The sequence below is a fragment of the Cantharellus anzutake genome, assembly GCF_015039405.1.
Source record: "Cantharellus anzutake strain C23 chromosome Unknown EI90scaffold_40, whole genome shotgun sequence".
Classification (NCBI taxonomy): domain Eukaryota; kingdom Fungi; phylum Basidiomycota; class Agaricomycetes; order Cantharellales; family Hydnaceae; genus Cantharellus; species Cantharellus anzutake.
Genome location: NW_024066990.1, coordinates 444,314 through 459,287, shown reverse-complemented (window position 1 = coordinate 459,287; position 14,974 = coordinate 444,314). Strand labels below are relative to the sequence as shown.

Here is a 14,974-nt window from a genome sequence, read left to right as displayed (position 1 = left end):
GAACTCAGGAAACACTGACCACGTGGCTGTAAAATGGTATCTTGAATACGGTGTCACCTGTCAAACAATATCGAGCTGGTGATGATTGCATCTCTTCGAAGACAAATTCGTGGGGGTTCATAATACCTACCATGATCTAAGAAGCGAAAACACGGTAAAGGCCTATGGCGGTGATTAGAAGAATTGCTCAAACTGGCGCATGTTCTCTCGTGCCAGTCCATTCTTCCAACTCTGTTCGAAATTCTCTCCCATCTGGTTGACACGCTCGCGCACCCCTCGTCCTTCTGGTCCTCGCATGAGTTTCCACGTCTCGGCCATCTCACGCTTGACAGCTTCAATAGAGTTCTCATGCTGGATCCCTCGATAGGTGGGCTTCCCAGCCCCCGGGCCCGTACGGACTTGAATAAGTTCAAAGGCAAGCTTCCAGTTGAGCGTCACTGAACAATACTCCATGAGATCCAAAACCACAATGCGTATGAGACAGTGAACCCACGATTCATACTGTAACCCGAGACCCATACGGCAAAGTAGATTACCACCTGAGTAAGTATCCCCCTTTTCCCCATGGAGTAATGGGACTTACGAAGCAATGGGCTGATCGGTCATGCACGGCCATAGGACCATAGGAACCCTGTTAATGATCGACTCGGTGATCGAACCCGCACCCCCATGTGTCTGTCAACTTGTCAATTGAAGAGCGCAGCCGCAATAACATACTTGAACGCACCAAGAACCATCCTGTAGCGGGATGTTGCAGAACATGCAGTTGCGGTGCAAATCCAGTAATTAACCCTTTCCCTCCACTCTCCGACACGAGCTTTCGCACTCTGTCCGAGATAACATCACCGATAGTGGCAGTCGCTAACAGGAATGGAAGTGGAGGCTCAGTGGATAGAAGCGATTCTATCAATGTTTCTAGAAGGTCAGGTCGCTGTGATGGGGAATATAAAGAACCGAAACTAGTCAACACTCGTGAGTGCCACAGATGACCGACATTCAACATGCGACGGCAAGCCTACCTGATATACACCACCGAATTCGCCCCAAAACGTTTCTCACAATCATCAAGGAACTCAATGGATTCATGGTGCACAATCGCTGTCGCCTCCCTAGCCCAGAACGAGGGAGGGAACTGCGGCCTTCCATAACTCTCTCAGCACAAATAAAGCATGCGAAACTGCAATGCAGGAACTCACCCTACATGCAGACAAATACCGTTCAGTTCCTCGGCAATTCGACGCTGGAGTCCAGGCTCGATGTCCGGTGGCGTTGACAGTACGAGTCCAGAGAAATTGCGGATCTTAGCGCCACCCTCGAAAACAAAGTTGAGCCAATGTCCATCGAACGGAACAGCCTCAGCCTGGGGGACTATATGGAAGTGTAATCAATTCCCCTACAAAAACCTAAGGCCATATGCAACTTACCCAATTCATCTGTGACAAATATAATTGGCCCCGATCAGTGAACATGGGGGACATCTTGTAAAGTACACACAATCGTAAGTTTTTCCTACCCCCTCAATCTCCATGACCGAGCCATCCGTATACATGAATGCCTGTCGTAACGTGGTGGTTAATTCACCGCTCAAGACGCCAGAATTGCGAAGATTACCTGACGTAGGAGGTCCTCAACAGGCACTGATACATTGTTTGGGTCCTCTTTGAGTGCCTTGAAGCGTTTTACACTGGGCGCTCTAGTCATACGCCTTCGGTTGAGATGATAAGAGAGCGAATACTGGGACGGGTTCGTGACAACACCTACCATAAAGTCCAGGCAGCGGGCCCGCAGCCATATGCAAGACTCCGAATGGGGGAGAAGTTATGCGAGGGGTCATCTGCTAATTGTCTCATCGCATCCGTCCATCCGGCGAGAAGTATCTGCCAAAAAGGTGCGAGACGATCACTGACCAGCCTTAAGGCCGAGGAGGTATTGCATACATCGACTACAGCAAGCGTCGGCCGTTTGGAGAATCCATCCCCCGAGTCGTGTTGGGATGATTCAGGGGGGAGAGATAAAAGCCATGGCTTCAGATCTTCAAGAAATGTAAGATACTGGGGCTCCCAATCGGATTGCTTCAATCCCGATTGGCCAAGGGGCTCCACGCGTATCCGAGATCGGACGTCTTCTGAGGGACCGAAAAAAGCTGTCTCTTTAGGGATGTTCGGAGCGAAGACAGGGGCAACAAGGAATGTGATATGCAGAGATGGGAACATTTCCAAAAGGCTAAATGCGAGATACAGCTGGGGCCTCGAGTGGCCCCTGCAAGGGAACTCAGTCCAAACCATGAACCTTGAGGTAGACATGCTTACCAGAAGGGAGATGAAGCAAAAATGAAGTGGGCGACTGGAGGTGTAGGTGCCATCATGATCGTCAAAACTACTGAGACGAATGAACATAACCTTATCGAGGCAGGATCACGCGGAACCCCTTTATCCCGACTAGTCTACCTGTCAACAGGATCACGTTTTGTCTTTGGTCCCTAGCCTGCCTCTATGTAATATTATACAGCGATTCTGACTCTCCAGTTACGAGACTCAACCGACATCCAAACGTCCACTCTAACGCTTGGTCTGGTCTCCATACAGAATTGTCAGCTAGGTACCCATCTGCGTCCTCCTGCGAGTGGAGAACCGAATTTCGAGCGTATGTATGACCACAGGCTCCCACAATCATTCAAATGCTAAATGCTTGCTAGGAGCAGTGGCAAAGCTGCCAGCGCTGAGCCTTTTTCGGTTAGTATTTACGGATCTTTTTATAGTTGAGAACCTCATAGGGCCCAGTTTCTCGAAATGTTACCATTGCTGAGGAGTTTGTCTTAGAATGTTCTTGTCATAATTTTAGGGTTTTGTCTACTCAATGTATATAGCGCCTTCCACTCTACGCTATCGCCGTAACATCACACCTGATTTCCTCGTAACATCATGTCGATTAGGGTGCATCCATATTCATGCCTATCGCCTTTGCACGCGCATCCGGCTCGCAGTCGTTCAGCCAGTGATGGAGCATGAGGTTCGAATGGGGTCGATGATGGAGTGCTGGTCATTTGTGTGTCTAATTGGTTGGCTTGGCCGGCTAGTTAGGTGTTGATATTCACTACAGAATTTACAAAGGGGCGGAATTATTAGGGTTCAGGATTCAGGATCAATGTCTGGCCGAAAAGATGTGATCAGCTATACTCGAACACTGAGCTGATTGAACTGACGAGTGTCTTTAGAGTCAGGCGTGATCAGAATAATACAAGCTTTTCCACGCGACAAAACCAGATGATTGTACCTCGATCACTCTGCCAGGGTACAACGTCCCCAACCCTACAAATTTCTCTTTCCTTTCCGTGGAGTTATCCGTCGTCTCGATTTGGAGCTCCGGAAGACGGTCCAAAAGCGCATGGATTACTGGCGTGATGGGATCCATAGGAGGAAAAGGATAGTCACGGAGGTCAGGGGCGTCAACTAGCTGAAGCACACGGAGTTGGGGACCCCCAAACGACGCCGAAGCCGGGGGTGTAATTAACTTGAGGATATCGCATAGATTAACTCCGATGGGCAAGCATACTTTGGTAAGGCGCGGGTGACACAATAGGAACTCTCCGATGGTTGCATCGAAGCGGTCATCGTCATCGTCAGTGTTCAGGGCGAAAGTGTCGAGGTACTTCCAGGGTACCAGACCCGGACCGTCGCACACATCCAAGAATGATTCGATTTCATCATCAAGCTTACCCACGTGAAATTCCACATTCTTCATGTTTGGGGCATGAAAAACATATCGGGAAAACCAAACGGCGGCACTTCCTGATGCTCTATATGATGTAAGACGAGGGAGCCGAATCGAGGGCACTGGATCGTATCCTTCGCGTTCGCCGTACGTAACAAGGACCAGGGTTTCAAGGTTGCTACAATGGCCGAGAAAACGAAAGAGATCGGTTTGGTCCGGGTTCCCATGGAGCTCCACTGAAGCGAGGTTGGATGCGTCAATTCCGCGTAAGCCAACGCCAAATTTCGCGCTGAGGCGAACGGCAAGCGACTGAATCGTCGAAGCAGAGAAGTCAGGAAACATGATAGGGACAGACATGATGTCGACATCCCAGTTTTCGAAATCCTTAGAAAATTTCCTGTCCTCCAGCCCAAAGGATATATCCAGCCTACGGAGTCGTGGGAGAGAAGAGTTCAAGGGGAACATTTGGCCAACTTGCGCGTCGTTCACCGAATGGAACTCGAGCTGTTCGATACGCCCTAACTGCTCACGAATGGCATGTATGAATTCGAATCCTTGTGTAGATAATTCCTTATTTAGACCAATGAAACGAACGTGTATTGGAGCCATCTTGGACCGTATCAAGTACGCGCGTGCACGTTCTAGTGAACGCACATTGGCTGCTGGGTTCGAGTCTACAAACTCAATACCCCGCCAGAATCGCGGGATATTAACGGCGATATTGTACCATCGGCGACATACTCCCACAATTATTGCCAGACACTTGCGGCCTGCGCTAGTCATGAACATGCCCCCAAAGGCTTCTTCCATGATCGTTGCTAGTACTTCATCTGGCAGGCGAGAAACAGGCATTGTTAAGGCCAGTTCGCAACGCCTTGCCAACAACAATTCATCATACTCTGATTTTGCATGTGACAGAGCAAGTTCATACGCCTGGATGGTCAGACGCAGTTCATCGAGCCTCGTCAAATTCCGGGCTGACCTGAAATGCTGCTTCAGATCGGTGAATGGTTGTGGGAACGGGTAAGCTTACGATAATTCATCCCGGAACTTGCCACTAGCAACGACATCATCGAGGCGCCCATAGAGTGCCTGGATAACGCCGTCCGCCATAGTGTACTGTGATGGCGCTTACGAATCAAACTGCGTTGGTTTCGGTAGTCATGGAAACCGCCGATGTGCTCCATTCAACGGGAGCAAAGCGAGAGATGAAACACACACGGACTTCGGGAAAGCTTGTGTGAACGTAGCGCCGACCGTAGAATGTCTAATTATCGGTGGTTGGGCGGGGTCCAGTGTCTTGAGCTGCCGTTCATGGGACACATTTCCGGTCGCTGTGAATGAAAACATTTGACCATTCATTCATGAATTATTGCAATCCCAGAGAAGCTTATCAAGTGATTGCCAGTCTCGCCGCCAAATTCTCGTTCTGCATGCTGAATAACGTATGAGGTGACATGGAGGATCGTCACTGAGTAGTTGTAGTTTCGCACATCAATAGTCGGTGATTGAAAGCAATCGGTTACGTGAAATTTGCAATCCTTGTAGGAACGTTTAATCGATCCATTAGGGACGCAAGGTTCCTGAACTCATGAAAGGCGAGTTATGGGGTATGACCCGTTGTGGATTGTGAGGTTTACCAACTGAGGTTCCCCGGCCCCGAGGGAAAGATAACTTTCAATAGAGCTTGTTTTTTTAATTTTCCTGGGATGCAGGACTCGCTCCTTAGCGGGAACCACGGGAAAGAGACCAGAGATGTTCAATGTTCAGCTCTAAAGTGAGAAGCTCCAATCAAAAGGGTCGTACAAGAAAAATGTACAAGTTACACTCGTAATTGGGCTAATAATGGTAAAGTCTATTCCTTCCCAAGGTCCCATTCTCTGGTTGAACCCCGTTTCTTGTAAACAATGTCCATGGCACTCGTCCCGCCTGATGATGCAGGGAGACCAAGTCTCTCCCTTCGTTTCTTCTCCTCCTTGTCCTCTCGCCTGGCTCGAACTAGTTCGAGCATCATGTTCCAATCATCAAATGCCCCTTCCTCAACAAACTCATCTGTTTTCAGACTGGGTTGGTAATCCAACGCAGGGTCGTAATTGGGATCAAAATACCGGTCCATTTTGATTGACCGCAGTGGTTTTGTGAGCAGGGACGGAGAGGGACGATCGACAACTACCTCGCTTTCTTCGGAATGAGCACTAGTCGATCGGTCTCGGATACGGGCCTTTTTGTGCGAGTCAGGACAACGTTCTTTGGTGTCGTGTGGCTGTGATTTACTGGATCGCTCTTTATGGCTCACATAGTTCTTATCCTTGTATGAAGATCTGTAAGAATGATGACGGGAGCGACGGGGAGAATGGGAACGTGATCGCGACCTTGAACAGGATCCACCGACATCATCACGATGCGAACGCCGGCGCTGGTGCCGACCTGAGTCCCGAACGTTGTCACGGGAAGAGCTCCTTCCTCGTTTCATCCTGCGCACTTTAGGCGAATGAGACCGGCTTCGTGCGCGATACTGGGATGATGGCTTGTCTCTATTGCGTGTGGGATGAGAAGTCTCGTATCGCGATGTGTGAGATGGGGCGAGGGTTCCAGCCGTTGAGTGATCGTCCGGTTGTGGCCGGTCAGGAGGCATAGAACGCGAAGGCGAAGGGGAGGATGGGTGAGGAGAATCGAGGCGCCCCGTCGACGAACCTTGGGCATGCCGGGATTCAGATCTAGTGGAATCATCACGCCGACGCCGTTCGGGGTCCCGATATCTATCCCCCATCTCTTCCAGGGCACTGCTGCGTAGGCGTTTGTGGGGCGTCTCATCTCTGGAACTACCCTTCCGATCACCAACTGCCCCAGCTTCACGACTTCGACGATCACCCATTAATCGTCGAAAGCGTTCTCTGGAGGCCTCGATGGCACGCATTCTTCGCTCCTCGCGTTCGAATTCTTCCCTGTCCGCTTTCTTCTCTAAAGCTGTCACGGCCTGTGCTCGAAGGATAGATGCATTATGATCATCGACGTTCTTTATTATCGAACTCAGGAAACGTTTATTCGTCCGTGGGAGATTACCCTCTGGCCTATCTCACTGAACAATTAATCGGCTTGATCGTGAGCAAATGAAATCCGCTACTCACAGCCCAGTGTGTGGAAGGTATGCACGTATACCTTCCTTTCCTTTGTACTTATCTTCGGCTTCCTTGGCTTCTTTCAGGATGAGATCGGCAACAAATCGGTCCAAATCTTGGTCTGACACATTATCTGGGATAGAGGAGCCCACGGAGGCCCTCATGAGATGGGAAACGACAGAAGAAAGTGACGACGACGCCATAAGAGAGCATGTACTCGAAATGAGTGGGCCAGTGGCTATGTATCAACCCAATACAATAGGTACGGCCAATTCCGCTATGAGATGGGTAAGTGGCAACAATATTCCAAGACAGAAGAAGGGCATACTGTAATGCACCCATGACTCGTAACGACACTAGGCAGGTTATATACCAGCCTCTATCAGATAGGAATTATGATGACAATCACTACTTCATCAGTCTCGCATTGGAGAACTATAAAAGTATAAAGGTGGGCGGGAAAATACACCGCAGCATGAGGCCAGAGTGCCTGCGGTGCGATAGAACATAGGCCGAGTAAGACTTCTGGCTGCCCTGGACTACGCTCTGCTGAGTCCCCAACACGACGAGCATATCTTCAATCGCACACTGAAGCCCTCCGGCTCGGTATTTACAAAATACACCCAGTGCAGACACTATTACGAAGTTATATAGGCTGGACTCCTGCCTAGACAGACACTTGCACGATACGCCAGGTCGAAATGTGGAATAGCGCACGTGGAGGTGTACAAAGGATAGTGCGGTGTAAAGATATGACATTGGCTCTATGATAACCATGTATGAAGTATCTGGAAACTACTGGGACATTGAATATTTGGCGGCATGTGCACTCAAGTCTGTAAGGATGTCAAATGCACCAGTACCACATTGGACGGGTCGACCCAGCACGATGGCACCGCTAGGACTGGTCAAACTGTCAAAGTCCCCGAAGACAGTTGCTTCCGTTACAAATTTAGCACAAGTCTCGAATGACGCTTTAAGGAACGGTGAGGAATTACTGCCGATACCGATTCGATTGAACGCTCTAAAACCTCCATCGAATGTCTATGAGAAGGTGGTAAGGTTAGGCGCAAAGCACAAAAGCCACAATCATACCATGTAATCTGCGATTAATTCGATGTGTCTTCCATCAACAGCAATACCATATGATGCAAAGATACTCTGAACTTCGCTGATAATGGTTGCTCTGGCTGCCTCGACACCGTAGGTGCAGAGCACAGCATAAATGTCATTACTTGTGACCCCGTCAATGTCAACGATGTCGCCGATCTGATCAACGAATCCCCATAACCCTTGGAGGTTCGATCCCTCTGTCATCATAGTTTCCTAAAGGTATCCTGTTCGGACATACGAGCATAAACAATATTGTGCATCAAAAAACTGACCCGTTCGTCACCCGTTTTCTTGACATGCAGACAGCGAGTGACCTGAGGGATTTCACGTATGACGGATCTAATGCAGGACTGCTCCACCAAGCCAACGAGTAACAGTTTTGGGGTTCCAACTGGGAACTGTAAGACGGAATAAACGAACACATGGAAGGATATAGGTACCACGGAATACTGACCGAAAGCCTGAACGTGCAACTTGATTGATGTTTGGAGTGAAAAGTCAAAGATCCAGGGACAAACCACTCGCAGGACTTGCTTAGGGCGTCGTCCGCTCTCGCAAGTCTCGCAGATTGAGTAGCCGAGCTTCCAGATGGGGCATCGGCAGCACTGCCTGAGGGCTGAGCAATGTCAGTCACGGTTTCACTATTTGATGGACTGTCTTTGGCTGTCAAATTTTGCCCATTTAGTTTCGAATTCTTGTCCTCATTGTCCTCTTCCTCCTCTTCCTCCTCTTCCTCCTCTTCCTCTTCCTCGTCTTCATCGTCACTGTTACCTTCCTCATACTCTATCTCATCTCCTTGTTGCTCGTGTGTGTTATCACCATGCTTCACACCCTCATCGTCGCCCTGCTCAGCCCCGTCGACGTCCTCTACCGCCCCGCCGCGAGTGGACACTCCCTCCGAGGGGACATTCGCTTCAGATACAGCAGATTGGAGATCCGATCGCGCCCTTCGGAGCTCTCGCTTAATGTGGGCAGAGAGTGCGATGCCAAATTTTGTGCCAATAGTCCTCAATACTTCGGCTCTGTTGATATCATATTCCTCGTGAAATTGATCGCTCGGAAATAGCTCAAGGGTGACGCTGTACTGTCGTCTCCGGACATTGGAGTGCGATATATACATTTCTTCAACTTGAACAAAATCGACGACTTGGGACAGGGTTAGGCGGCTGGCCCGTTTGCAGAAAGCAGCTATATCCGCCACTGAAGCGCTGCTTGTAGCGGGCAATGTCATCGTTGGAGTTTTGGGGCTCCGGGCTGCTGTCATAATGATCTCACGAAGTCGAGGAATACCAAGTGTCACATTTGCAGCACCATGTCCTGATGACGAAGTGTAAGCTAACTGGCGAAGACATGAGCGAAGGGGTTACGCGGACCTGCGAAATGGAAGGTGTTCAGCGTCATTTGAGTCGAGGGTTCGCCTACCCTGGAATAAGGGGTCAAATTGCGATTTTACTCCGTGTCAAAATACGTACCCCTGAGAGGCCAGCGCCCCGACAGCTTCGCCAGGATCGGCCAAAGAACGGAGATAGCGTGCGTGCATGAGGCTCCGGAAAGTCTTGCGATTTACCAGGCGACGACGTTTTGACAGTCCAGGCTCCGCTTCTTTATTGAAGATGACACCGTGTGGATTGTCTTCAATGTAATGGTGCAGTGCGTAGCTGAACCGCTCGGACGTGGCCCCAAGATATAACCAAGGTGGGTACTTCGAAAGGGTTGGGGAATATTTACTCGGTCTCGAGATAACTTTTTTGGAGTGGGAGAGAGCACCTTCCTTATTGATCATAGGCGAGTCCATCAGCGCAGAGTAATTAATTTTGTCAGCAAGGGCTTGCTGATTCTGGGAAGCGAAAAGCAACAAGTTTTTCTGCTTCTCCGAGTCCAGGAGATACTTCTGTTTCGTCACGTCTAGGCCGTCTCCACCGTAGAGGAACTGATAGATGGAGGCATCGCTGCCACGGACGGTGTGATCATAGTGAACGCGAATCCCTTCGAGATGCTTCATCAGACATCGCTGAAGATAGCCAGAACGACTGGTCTTGACGGCAGTATCGATGAGACCTTCACGGCCAGCCATGCAATGAAAATAGAACTCTTGCGGTTTTAATCCAGTCAAAAACCGACTGCCAACGAATCCACCGGCGATGGCGGCAGTCTCGAAAGCTTTGAAAGAGGGTAGCGTCTTTCCACTGACCATCACGGGCACACGGCGACCCTCAAGCTCTTGCTGTCCAAGTGCAGATGAGATCTGGTTTGCATTGACAGCGCTGCCCTTTGCACCGCTAGTCACCATGGTCTGCATGTGATTGTCCGGGAACCGTCTAAGAAGGCCTCCTGGAACACATAAATCGTCGAGCCGGCTCTTCAGAGACCTCATCTTGTTCTTAACAGTTACATCAAGGGAAGCCATCTTGTTGTCGTCCCGAAGCACTTCCTCCAGCAACTTTTTCAAAGCTGCAGGCTTTTCGTCATTAGGTGACTGGGGGTCCGACAGTGAAGGGAAATTGTCCATTGCAGCCTCGGTGCCAAAATTAGAGCCCTCTTTCAAGACTAACTTTCGAGCCGCATCAGCAGATGGAGTCAAAGCTAAGTCATCCATTCGGCAAGTGAAGGCTCGATGTTGGAGGAATTTCGTGAATAGTCGACTAAGAACACTCAGTAACTTTCCAGCAACCTCTCCACCGTAGAGCTCGTAAACGCCGTGCACCATACCATATGAAGTCGCACCAAATTGAGATTTATCGAGTATGCCACAGACCAGCTCGCCGTCGACAAAAACGACGTCTTGTTCCGTGGAGAAAAGCCCCCAATACTTGTTAGGAACTTTAGCTTTGGATTCCATATTCAACCCCTTGGAGTTGGGGGGTGTAACGTTTTTTAAAACCGTAGAGATCTAAAGGAACGGAAGGTATTCATACACATCGTGAGCGGGATTGGAGTAACACAAACAAGTTGTTTCCCCGTCCACAAGGCACGTGGCTTCCAGATTGCGGGAGGCAGTGTCAGTACCCTGCCACACCCGGTGTATCCGTTCTCGGGGCGAAGAGCCCCATAAATTATTTGATGATACTCTTCGCGAGTAAAAAAGGTCTGCTTGTTCGTCATCCAGACCCCGGCTACGACGTGATCCTGGATAAGACCTCGAAGAGGCGCACCGGACGTCGGTACGAGATACTGGTCATCAGTGTTGGCAATCACCATAGCTTCCGCTCTGGGAACGTCGTTTTCTGCAAAACGATTGAGGGAAGGTTTTGTTGATCCAAACAAAGTCAGACACTCACGGGGAAAGTGAAGATTCATCTCTAGAAAATAATCATTAGAACTCCAGGAATAAAGTCAAATTCTGAGACCCACCGTCACCATCAAAATCAGCTGAAAATCGATTAGTAAATGGGTATGATACAAAGTAGACATTGCTGACCATTATACGAGTTACTGTACAACCAATTATTAAGGAACCCTCCGTTAGCGAGAGGAATACGAGCCAAAAGATAAAATCACCAGTTCGCATAGTGCATCCGAATCGTCTTTTCGCCTCGAAGGACTCTTGCCCTATGGACCATCATGCTCGGTTTGTGAAGAGTAGGCTGTCGATTCACGATGAGCATATCACCATCACGGAGGTGCCGAAACACTTTTTTATTGACGGTAGGAGTTCCGGACTGCAAGCGATGCGTCAGGCCAAGATGACCCAAGGAATGAGAAGGGGGCTGTTGTTGCGGAGTCAGAAGCTGGTTTGCGATAGCCCTTCGCTTGTCCATTGTAGTAAGCTGCGATACAGTGCTGTCGATACGACAACGTAACATGAGGATAAAGTCACTCACCAAACTAATACATTGACCATTTTCCATCTGCACCATACTGGCTCCAGGCCATGTTGGGCCATTAATAACCGCCTGGCGTAGCTCGTGAACGTTGGCATCTGTGACCGCCTCCGCGAAGGTCAACTTTTTTGCGAACACGGGGGGAACGCCGATCTCATTTGTCTCGATATTCACGTCCGGCGAGATTACAGAACGGGCGGCAAAATTTACCCGTTTCCCCTGAATAACTCATTAATGTCTAACGGAATGATTGCACGATAGTAAATGACATGCCATCAAATTCTGGCGAAAAAGGCCTTGCTTCTTCTCCAAAATTTGCTTGACGCCTGGCGGAGGAAGCTTCGTACGACTGGTGTGTCTATTGCTGTCCATAAAGGACTCGACATCGCGCTGTATCTTGAGAACCAAACGAACAAGGTGTTGGAGTGCTAGAGTCCGTTGTTCTTCGACGGCATCCGCTGACATATTCCCATCCTTAATCGAATAACCTTTGAGTTCTGTAGATACTTGCTTGATCTCGAGAGAAGTTTGCAGAATATGAGTCAACGTTTGGTTGTGGGTATTCTCAAAAAGCGCGTCTCCCACTCTCTGGACGGGTCTAAAGCGATTCGGTGACACTGGCATAACCTCCAAGAAGAACATGTCCGCTGACGCCTGCCCAGGAGTGGTCTTGCTAGGCAGTCCCGAAGCTCTTCCATTGCCATAAGCATACGGACCGTGTCGACCAAAGATTAGGGAGCATAGGGTTGACTCGTTGGCAAACAACCTTCGGATATGAGCACGGCATTCCTCAGGGAGGAATAGGAATTCTTGTCGACCACGCCTTTTACCGACCGTAGGAGCACCTGTCGGCTTAGTAACATCCTTTTTTACCAGCTCGTCCGATGTTTCGTCGTCCGTAAACTCGGCTTGCGGAGCCGGTTCCTCCTCTCCCCCGTCATCATCATCCACAGTGACAGGCATTTTCGCGGCTTCACTGCTAAGAACATCAGGTGTGGCGACATGATGCCTCGAGTTCTCTTGTTTCTGGAGCGGAGTCAAGTCGTATCGGACTATTTTTGCTGAGCCTTCTTTGCGAAAGGTGTGTGCCACACTTGGGACGATGAGTTAACATCATTGATAAAGAAAGGGAATGTTGAAGCTCACGCTTTACAGTTACGGCAACGGGTTAACCGGAACTGGAGGAATTTTTTTATTGCTTGTTGACGAAAAGAGAAAACCAGTTCGTGCTTGTAGCCATCTTGGATCCCTCCGCGGGACCGTAACGCGTGATCAACTGTGGTTTCGACTTTCTTGATGTATTCGGGAAGGGTAAGCGCCCCGGCATCTGTTTCCTCATCATTGTCAGCAAAGTCAGGCTCAAATTCATCCAGCGCTTGAGCCTCCGCGAGCAAGCCGTACTCCAGAAGGCGGAATACCGCAGTGAATCTGGCTCGCTACAGTTTCCGATCAGCTATTGTGTCGTGACAGAGAGATTTTAAAACTGACAATAGCTGCTCCAAACATGAAATGGTGACAGAAAAGGCATGTACACCGCAGGAGTTTGAGGAGTGTCACCATAAAAAATGGATGGTACACAGGAACAGGTAGCTCAATATGCCCGAAATGACCGGGACACTTGAAATAGTCCAGCTTACAAGTTTCGCAACTGAAATGGCATAAGCAGTGAAACATATAGACCAAAGCGACCAAGCACCCACATGTCTCGTGGTGTGAGGGGACCCAATGCGGAATCATAAAGACTTTTAGGGATTGGTCTGCCAAGCTGATCGAATATTGAATCATTGGTGATTTGTTGGACAGATATACGTTTGATTTCCTCTGTGCTCAACACGTAGAAAGAGGCAGACTTGACTGTCGACGGCAATGGATTTGCGAAATCCATAATGCGCAAATCCGCTATTAGTGGAAATTAACAATTCCTGCCGCAGATGCTACGACCAGAAGAGGCTGGGAAGGCGTCAGAGATGAGGGTGGGCGCGTTTACGAGGCAAGCGATGGCCACAAATATTTTGCGGATTCCGGCGAGAGCCGTTCCCACGCTGTCGTTGTCCATTCACCGGGCCATCCTCACGTTTCTCAAGGCCCATGAGGCGTCTCATTGCAGAAGGTTGACAAAATTGCCAGTCGCCCACCATTATTGCCGGGTCATGTTCCCAATTTGGTGGCTTTATTGGTGATTTCCTGTACGTTTTAGGCAAGCGTGGAGGTCCACGAAGTTTGGCTAGATTAATGGAACTACGAAACCATCACACTGTTCCCCCCGAGTTCGACCAACTTTTGCGTGTTCTGAATAGCATGCAGTCGAGATGCCCAGCCAGTGCGTAGATGTCTTCTGTCGGCTTACCACTGAATAGCACTTATTCTGAAAGGCCTGGCAGGATGTTGCAATTAATTTTATGTCGGCAACCTTCCTTCGGTGTGATCCCCGACTCGGCATCGAGTCAACCCTCACTAGTACTGAGCGTTTGTGTCTCAGCCCTACATTGTCCCCTTTGTACTATTCTAGTTACCTGCAACAACAGTTCCCAAATCTGTTGTGAATTCATAGCCCGAATCACCTCTGGGATCGCGGCCAAGCTTGCCGCTGCCCAGGCTGTCGAGTGCAGCTTCCAAAGCAGGGTGGTGGGACAATAGATTAGGCTCAGGGATGCTGAAATACGGAATTTCGATGAACCAAGACAGAATCATTCTCGTTAATCCGCTGTCGGGTGGTATTTCATGCGGAAGTTAGAGCATTGAATGAAACGTATCCCAGCGATGGTCAAGCCGTGGCGCATCCCCATGATGCGACAGTTTATGGAATCTGGTGTTGTTGCTATACCACTGCTCAGCCCGCCGTTGGATGGACTTCCTGTATTCAAACACTCTACGGGGCTCGTCCAGATCCCCGATCGCATGATCGTCTCCATAGGCACGAGTATCTCACAAGTCGTTGCCTTTGTGCGGGTCCGCCACTCCGCGGCTCAAATCAACCAAGGTTTTGAAAATACATACATCGTAGTTCTCGGCCCGTGCTGTAACAAGCTGATCAAGTTACTATTGTCCAACTGTTCGTGATTTTGTCGCCGAGGCAAGGATTAACGTGCCAGCCATTTGTAAGCTCTATTGCCCTAACTGGGGTGTGCAATGGTTGCGATGATTGAGATGTATGATGATTCTAGATCTGATCCTGATTCCCTGGTCTTCCAACAAACGTTTCAGCGCATG

The 14,974-nt window shown here is 49.4% G+C and overlaps 4 protein-coding genes across 4 annotated transcripts; all 4 read right to left on the bottom strand.

The window, feature by feature from the left end:
• Nucleotides 1-174: 174 nt before the first annotated feature.
• Nucleotides 175-2,362, bottom strand: EI90DRAFT_3126930 (uncharacterized protein; the record flags this gene model as incomplete). The annotated part of the gene is made up of 12 exons (XM_039063962.1): nt 175-437; nt 494-501; nt 584-675; nt 728-959; nt 1,020-1,139; nt 1,197-1,368; nt 1,425-1,433; nt 1,495-1,555; nt 1,612-1,705; nt 1,762-1,877; nt 1,938-2,259; nt 2,310-2,362. 12 exons carry the CDS (start codon nt 2,360-2,362, stop codon nt 175-177), a joined length of 1,542 nt encoding a protein of 513 aa, XP_038913656.1.
• A 460-nt stretch (nt 2,363-2,822) lies between these two features.
• EI90DRAFT_3067331 (uncharacterized protein) lies at nt 2,823-5,153 on the bottom strand. The gene is made up of 3 exons (XM_039061018.1): nt 4,745-5,153; nt 3,203-4,693; nt 2,823-3,148 (listed from the first exon to the last, which is right to left on the bottom strand). The coding sequence occupies exons 1-2, from the start codon at nt 4,822-4,824 to the stop codon at nt 3,217-3,219; spliced, it is 1,557 nt and encodes a 518-aa protein (XP_038913655.1). The 5' UTR covers nt 4,825-5,153; the 3' UTR covers nt 2,823-3,148; nt 3,203-3,216.
• A 308-nt stretch (nt 5,154-5,461) lies between these two features.
• EI90DRAFT_3156138 (uncharacterized protein) lies at nt 5,462-7,033 on the bottom strand (the record flags this gene model as incomplete). Its single annotated transcript, XM_039066035.1, has 2 exons — nt 5,462-6,782; nt 6,840-7,033. 2 exons carry the CDS (start codon nt 7,031-7,033, stop codon nt 5,567-5,569), a joined length of 1,410 nt encoding a protein of 469 aa, XP_038913654.1. The 3' UTR covers nt 5,462-5,566.
• Nucleotides 7,034-7,430: 397 nt separating this feature from the next.
• EI90DRAFT_3067326 (uncharacterized protein) lies at nt 7,431-13,798 on the bottom strand. Its single transcript, XM_039061017.1, has 16 exons — nt 13,465-13,798; nt 13,253-13,412; nt 12,911-13,200; nt 12,038-12,857; nt 11,765-11,983; nt 11,442-11,710; nt 11,362-11,375; nt 11,295-11,312; nt 11,222-11,242; nt 10,890-11,167; nt 9,416-10,833; nt 9,317-9,366; nt 8,398-9,260; nt 8,216-8,341; nt 7,926-8,156; nt 7,431-7,874 (listed from the first exon to the last, which is right to left on the bottom strand). Exons 1-16 carry the CDS (start codon nt 13,647-13,649, stop codon nt 7,626-7,628), a joined length of 5,211 nt encoding a protein of 1,736 aa, XP_038913653.1. The 5' UTR covers nt 13,650-13,798; the 3' UTR covers nt 7,431-7,625.
• Between the last annotated feature and the right edge of the window lie 1,176 nt (nt 13,799-14,974).

Excerpts from the sequence above, each read along its gene's own strand:
- EI90DRAFT_3067331 (XM_039061018.1), bottom strand. The coding sequence starts at position 4,824 with ATGGCGGACGGCGTTATCCAGGCACTCTATGGGCGCCTCGATGATGTC. Across the intron at positions 4,694-4,744 it reads AAGTTCCGGGATGAATTATC|GTCAGCCCGGAATTTGACGA; the intron begins GTAAGCTTACCC and ends GCAGCATTTCAG.
- EI90DRAFT_3067326 (XM_039061017.1), bottom strand. The coding sequence starts at position 13,649 with ATGGATTTCGCAAATCCATTGCCGTCGACAGTCAAGTCTGCCTCTTTC. Across the intron at positions 13,413-13,464 it reads CCCCTCACACCACGAGACAT|TTGCGAAACTTGTAAGCTGG; the intron begins GTGGGTGCTTGG and ends ATGCCATTTCAG. Across the intron at positions 8,342-8,397 it reads GTTGCACGTTCAGGCTTTCG|TTCCCAGTTGGAACCCCAAA; the intron begins GTCAGTATTCCG and ends TCCGTCTTACAG.